This window comes from Eretmochelys imbricata, chromosome 1, assembly GCF_965152235.1.
Source record: "Eretmochelys imbricata isolate rEreImb1 chromosome 1, rEreImb1.hap1, whole genome shotgun sequence".
Lineage (NCBI taxonomy): Eukaryota > Metazoa > Chordata > Testudines > Cheloniidae > Eretmochelys > Eretmochelys imbricata.
This window is the reverse complement of record NC_135572.1, coordinates 4398130-4405756: the sequence shown is the minus strand read 5'-3', so window position 1 is coordinate 4405756 and position 7627 is coordinate 4398130. Positions and strand designations below refer to the sequence as shown.

The following is a 7627-nucleotide window of genomic DNA, read 5'->3' as shown; positions in this document are numbered from 1 at the left end:
ACAGCAGCGCTTTGAGAGAGGGAGCCCAGGCTGGTGAATCAGAGGGCTCAGTGGTACCCAAGTTCCAAGTGTCACCCTGGGGGGAACCCGTCACACTTTGCTCCTCAGCTGCTTCAATCTCCCATAATACTCTGACACCCCCTTTCCGTACTCTCCTTCCCCATCCCAGGCTGCTTCGATTCCAACAGCAGTCTGGTTGCTAGTGTCTTCTCCATGCTCCCAAGTCATCCTTGGCTCCCACAATCTCCCAGCTGCCCCATGGTCCCCACAGCTCTTCCCCTGCAGAGGGTGAGGTGCCTCCCATCAGGACTGCTCCCTCGGCTGATGGGGCGGTGGGGAGATCAGTGCTTGTCTCTTACCAGTGAGAAATCTCACGAGTGGCAAATGCCGAGGCATGCACCTGTATGGCCTCTCTTGTTACATCCGTACACAGTGTGTGGTGTTTCAAGGACTGCTACACAGGAATAACTCACAAACTGAGAAGTATGCACATTATAAAATGAGAGCGGGCAACTCTGGGACATGTGATGGCCTAGATAAATACAGCTGCCATGTGCAGGAACCACTGGTAGGTGATTGAAACAGTGGGCCGCTGGCACACAAACGTTAAACCCGGGATACTCTGGGACCATTTGCTAGCGGGTTCTGTTACTCATTCATGGTGATGGTTGTACATTCATTCTTCACTGCAGACACTTTATGGGCTCAAGTCATTATTTTTCTCACCTAAAATGTTCATCCATGCAGTGACTCACATGATCCTCAGCTTTGTGATATACACACCTATTTTAATATTCCCAAGGTGCTGCAGTCATGTGAGAAATTCTTCCCATAGCGCTAAATTGAATATGGTCATGAATAGAAAAAAAAAAGAATAATTACTCTCACCTTTTTAAAAAAAATGTATGCCTTATTTCCAGTCAGAATTTATTTAACTTCAACTTCCAGCCCTTGGAACTTTTTACACCTCTGAATGCTAGGCTGAAAAGCCTGTTATAAACTACTAGTACTCCATATAGGTCCTTACAGACAGTTTTCAAGTCACCCGTAATGATCTTTGTTAAACTAAAAAAAACTGAGATTTTTTGAGTCTATCACTATAATACAGGGTTTCTAATCTTATTATAATTCTTGTGACCTGTACCAATGACAGACGTTAAATATCTCCTTTACCTCTCCTTGAGATTCCCCTGGTTATCATACAAAGATCACATTGGCTCTTTTGGCCATATGGTCACACTGGGAGGTCAGATTAAGCTAATTCTCTCTTCATGCCCCCAAATCTTGTTCAGAGTGATTTCTTTTCCTACTATAGTACCCCAGCATGTATGCATCAGCTATATTCTTCGTTCCTAGATGTAGATGTCTGAATAGCTATATATATTAGAATATATGTTGTATGATTTGACCGAGTTTACCAACTAGTTCAGATGGCTCTGGATCAGTGACCTGTCCTCTTCATTATTTACAATTCCCCAATTTTGGTGTCATCTGAAAACTTCACTGATATTCAGGCATGTGAAGGGTTAGGAGTTGAGTTGCAGACACATGTCTCTGCTTACACTTGTCACTTAACACCTATAATTTACATCTGAGACAGAGCTGGTTGCCAGCAAGTAAGTGTCTCACCAAACGAATCAAGGGAAGTAACAGAGGTGCAGGCCTGTACCCCTAAGTACCAAGACCCTTGTGCCCTTTGCGCCCATTTTTTTGAGCACAAAGTCATAGCCCAGCATGATAGTGTCTGTTTCATAAGAACAGAAGAACGGCCAAACTGGGTCAGGCCAAAGGTCCATCTAGCCCTGTGTCCTGTCTTCTGACAGTGACCAATGCCAGGTGCCCCAGAGGGAATGAACAGAACAGGGAATCATCCAGTGATCCATCCCCTGTCGCCCATTCCCAGCTTCTGGAAAACAGAGCTACAAACATCATCCCTGCCCATCCTGACTAATAGTGCTTGATGGACCTATCCTCCATGCACTTATCTAGTTCTTTTTTTTAACCATGTTATAGTCTTGGCAGAACGTTCCGTGGGGAAACTTGGTTCCTTTACAAGATACAAATTTGAGCATGGATCAGACGTATTTTCTATCTAGTCCAGTGTCCTCTCTCTGACAGTGACAGCCCCAGGAGCTGCAGAAGAAGGTGTAAGGAAACAGCAGTAGGTGGATGGGGGGATGACCTAATGGTCCTGACAGTGTCACCCTAATGGCTAACAACTAGAGATTGACTTGTGCCCTGAAACATATGGGCATAAGGGCTTTCCATAATGTTTATTTATCTGTAAGAATAGTAACTGGATCGTCTCACTACCTCTGTAAATGTCCAAACGCTTCCTGATTCTTGCTTAGCCCATGGCGACAACTACTTTCGGAAAGGAATTCCTCATTAGGCATAAACTAAGGAAAGTATTCTTTTTTAATCACTTTTGAATTTGCTACATTTCAAGTTAATTGAATGTTCTCTTGATCTTGTATTATGAGAAAGGGAAAACAGATTCTTGACCTACTCTCTACCAGTCAGTGTTTTCTAGGCTTTTCTCATGTCTCCTCTTATTCCTGTAGTGTGTAAAGGTAATGATCCCAGGCTTTTCAACTTCTCTCCATAGTAGAGTTTCCCCGGGCCATTGATCATTCTCATTGGCCTTCCCTGAACTCCTCTAGTTCTGCAATATCCGGTGTGAGAAGTACTACACAGCCCAGTACTACACAGAGGAGTCCAGAGGAGGGTGAAACGTTGGCTGACTGATCTCATGGCATTGTATTTTCTGTATGCTGTCCCATCCCACTCCTCCTGGATCCCAGTGTTTTGCTTAGTTTCTGTCTGTGCTTGTGTTCTGAAAAGGGTTTCACAGAGCTGTGTACCATGACACCCAGATTTTTGTTTTGAGGTCATACTGTTCAATCAGAACTCGGTAAGGTGTTTGAGGAGTTCAAGTTTTCCCTCCAAAGGGCACAAAAGTTGCAGTTACTTACACTTCGTTTGGCTCCCTCTGAGGACTTCTCTGCACTTGGCTGTGACCTAAGTATTCTGGTGCCATCTGCAGATGTTACCATATCACTGTTCACCCCCCTTGTAGCTTGGTAATAACTATAAAATATTTGCTGTGCTATTTGTTCTAAAGTCTGTAATCCTCTTACTGTGCTTCTCTTTCTTCACAGGCACTTTAAGCTTTTCTGAGCCCAATCGATGCATTGAACATCTCATGGAAGTTTTCAACCTGACCCCCTCTGACTCTTCAACATTCATCCTTACAGGCATCCCTGGCCTGGAACCTGCCCATCTCTGGATTTCCATCCCTTTCTCCATGTTCTACATTATTGGACTCTTGGGAAATTTCATAGTTCTCTTTGTTGTATGGAAAGAGCAGACCCTGCACAAGCCGATGTACCTGCTGCTCTGCATGCTGGCGCTCACAGACATCAGCATGTGTACCTCCGTCATGCCGAAAGCACTGTGCATATTTTGGTTCAATTTGAAAGGCATTACTGTGGGTGGCTGCCTCACCCAGATGTTCTTCCTTCACACAGTTTCTACTATGCAGTCAGCTGTCCTCGTGACAATGGCCTTCGATCGCTACGTTGCCATATGTAACCCTCTGAGATATGCCACGATCTTCACCAGTGTTGAAATAGCTAAGCTAGGGCTCGTGGGTTTGACAAGAGCTGTTCTCATCATTCTGCCCCTACCCCTGCTCCTGAGCAGGCAGCCATTCTGTGCCAGCCACATTATCCCCCACACGTACTGCGAGCACATGGCTGTGGTGAAGATGTCATGTGGGGACATCACAATCAACAGGACTTATGGCTTGGTGATGGCCTTTGTAATCATTGGGTTAGACCTGACACTCATTGCCCTGTCCTATGGTTTGATCATCAGGGCCATCCTCCGAATATCCTGCAAGAAAGCCCACCAGAAAGCCCTCAATACCTGCACAGCCCACATGTGTGTGATGCTGACATCTTATACTCCCTTCCTCTTCTCCAGTCTGACACACCGATTCAGTCAGGGCTTCTCTCCCCATGTTCACATCATCTTGGCCAACCTCTATCTACTTGTCCCCCCCATGCTCAACCCTATCATTTATGGGGTCAAAACCAAAGAGCTTCGTGACAAAGTGTTCAAATATGCCTGAAGAATGTGATCACTGGGGACTATTGACTTTAGACCTGTGTGACTAGAGGGGAAAGGATATCTCCTTGTTAATCACAGGTGCTCTCTCCTAGTTTCGCTGAGCTCAGCGCTGTGGGATTTCACAGTCTGAGAAGTTTGTCTCATCTAATGTTTTATCACTCCATCATCAAGCACTGATCTCTTGATGGCTGATCTCCCTTGATCTCACCATCACCTGACCACTTTCAGCATCACCCATCAGCCCGGACTCCCCCCCCCCCACACCTTTCACTCATCCTGTCTGTTACTTCCAGATCACCAAGAGAGACTGCAGCTTTCTGATGCACAGTGTCTTTCCATTAGTCCCTGTTTGAAAAAGGCTTCTTGATCAATTTAAAGAACAGAAGCTACACTTTCAGATAGACAAAGACAAAGAAATCAGCTACAATGCTGAACTTTTTTGTCATATATACAGTGATCTGGTGAACACATTTTACCTGATTTCTATACGTCCAATATTTCAGGAGGCCTGAAAGATAAACCAGAAGTTTCTGTGGGAAAGTGCTAATACAGGAAATCTGCAGCAGGAATTGAGGGCATTCTATAGAGCTTATTAGGGAGAGTTCTGGAACTGTGTGTTTTTGAGAACTGGATTGTATTACCCTGTATTTGAGGGGTGTGTACCACAGAATGTGATGAAGCCAATTGCAACCATAAGATGTGCATTCAGCCACTATGAATTACAAAAATAGAATACCACATAGTTTAGGATTAATTGAAAAGCAGGCTTTTATATATGCAAGGTCAAAATATAGCTGGCAGTTTCTGCCAATATGAATGGGAGGAGTGGACAGACAAGTCAGTAAGTGAGAATGAAAGAAGATAAATGCATAAAAACCTTCAGTCTAGACACCTCTTATATTAGAAGTTTATTGGAAATTAGGAAAAGTGATGATCCTATGTGTTTTGTAGAAGTTATTAAAGATTAGCTAACTCAGTGTACTTTAGAGCAGTCCTCTGAAGTCATCTTGAGAGACTTTTTCCAGACATTGTTTCTCCCCAGCAGGTGAGCAACTGGCAACTGGGAACCTGCTGTTAATTACTCAGCACCATTCCAGATGTTAGGTAAAATTATCGGGATGTTCTAAACCTATTACTTATCTCTGTGTATGCTTAAATCTAATAAACTACGGAGTTAGATGATTGCATGATTACTTGCATTTGATTCATGATCAGACGGAATTGCTGGGTTCCCACTGATTTATTCCAGAGACCTCCTGGAGTGAAATAGTTAAATTACCCCTTCTGGGGATTCTGGAAATCGCAGGTTACAGACTGCTGTCTTGAACTATGACCTTGCCTTGGGATCCACAACTTACCACTTTGCACAGTTGATTTTGGAGATGATTTCAGTTGGAACTTTCAAAATACACACAAACCATTCCCGTTGTCAAAGACATCAAAAGTAGGTGTTGAGATGTCATCTTGGAGTGTCTGAAATGGATTAAACAGAGATTGCCACCAAAAGTCCAGGTGATTGAATCTTTTGCAGTACTAAGACCTTCTCGACCTAGAATGGTTGATATTTCATTTTTGCCATTTTTTGTGGAGACCTTGGAGAGTTGAAGCAGCAGTGGAGAGTTTTGTCTATGGTTCAGAGGCCTCATACTCAGGATAATGAAGTTTAGCAGTTTGGGGCTGAATTTCTCGAACACACGGATGCTGCTGAGGACAAAGACTTTTGTAAACTTGGCTTGTTTGTTCTTTCATTGGTGTCGCTACCTTTTAGCAATGCTGCAGTTAGATGTTATTCAGATGAACTTGATAAAAACTAAACAGCACAACAAGATATAAGTTTTAAAGAATATTCTTTATGTTGGAATGTACATGCTGCGACATAAAATCTATTATGAACAATTTGCAGCAACGAAAGGAATGATTGCACTGCTCACTGCTGATATGTATGACAAGCAGCAGAAGCATTCTACTTCCGATGAAGACAGTAAGGATGAAATGTTGCCTTTTAGAGACTAATGGTAACAAACTAATTCAACTCAAAACAGTAACAAACTAATTCAACTCAAAATATGAACACGCACGACCGTCATTGAAAGCAAATAGAAATAAATAATTTAATAATGTTGTTGTTTTTACACTACATATATTTTGGGCTACTTTTGATTTTTTGACACCCTTATTTGCTGTTTTTGTTTGAAACCCCTGCCAACCTTCAATCGGGATACAAGTACCAGTATGATGGTTTTGATTTTTAGTTTCTTTGATTCATAAATTTGTTGCTAATGTGGACAAACTCCTGCTGGGACTTGTACCTATTTAAAAAAAAATCAAATCTGTAGTAGGTATGCAATGAAAGCTTCCATTTGTTATTTGATGTCTAGATGAATGTGTGAATAAAAAACCCTTTGTTTCAAGAAATAGATGGGACGACTTTTCTGTGAAGTTTTCAGTGATTATAGGCTATTAATGCAGTAGAAATCTGGAAAACCTGAGCAGCAACTCAAGCTGAATTCGAGGCAGAGCAGCAGGAGTCAGAAACACAAGGGCCAGAGAAGCAGCCCAGAAGGCAGAGCTGGTCTGGAGCCAGAGCGGCGGTGGTGAGGCACACCTTGGAGGGCTACAGCTGGAGCAGACCAGAACAGGGAGCTGGGTCAGCACAGATCAGCTGCCCCCGTGGGGAGCCAGGCCTGCGCTAGAGTGGGCAGTTTGAGGCCAGAGCCATTCAAAAGGCCTTTGCCCATTACTGAACACATTGACCATACTTTCTCTGTATTGTATCCCATAAGTTTGCATCTGTACATATCATATTGCTAGTATAGTTTCATTGTTAATTTCAGACTCACCAAATAAATTCGCATTTAGAGACATTTTTAAGGCTTGGCTCTGTGTCAAATGGAGCTCCACACTTCTTATTCCTTGCCTGGAGAATGCACCAAAATTTTGTTTCACATGTGTCTGTATGGCTCCAAAATCTTACCCAAGTCTGACATGCCCCCCTGTAATGCCTCAATATGGTTGGACTACAGCGGAGACATTCATCAAAAACGTTCTGTCACTGCTCTCCAGAGAATTTTCAAAAGGCCCCAGGGAGCCAGACCGTCCCTATGTAACAAGGGCATCTGACAAGGGCAAGGTGAGAACTTACTCGGTATCGCTGAGCTACTGCACCCCCGAACACAGGGTGCAAGATAAACTGTTCGATTCTATGAGCAAAGCGAAGAGACTGCAGAGGCAATAAACAGCACATTAATTGAAGAACTCGACACACACAAACTAGACATGAACAAAGTGTCTTACTACTGTTTCGATCATGCAAACATGAATTATGGAAAGTGACAATCAGTGTACCTTGCCTGCAAATTGCTCAGCCCACGGTGTGCACAATGCCGTGAAACAAGCTAGCAAAACCCTGCAACCTGATATCTAGGCTCTGGTGATTAAGACGCTCAATCATTTCTGCCGTTCTGCTAAGAGAGTAGCAGTGTTGAAGGATGTG

At 43.3% G+C, this 7627-nt stretch overlaps 1 protein-coding gene across 1 annotated transcript; it reads left to right on the top strand.

Moving 5' to 3' along the window:
* Positions 1-3205: 3205 nt before the first annotated feature.
* Positions 3206-4135, top strand: LOC144278390 (olfactory receptor 52P1-like). The gene has a single exon (XM_077839649.1). It carries the CDS (start codon positions 3206-3208, stop codon positions 4133-4135), a length of 930 nt encoding a protein of 309 aa, XP_077695775.1.
* Positions 4136-7627: the final 3492 nt, after the last annotated feature.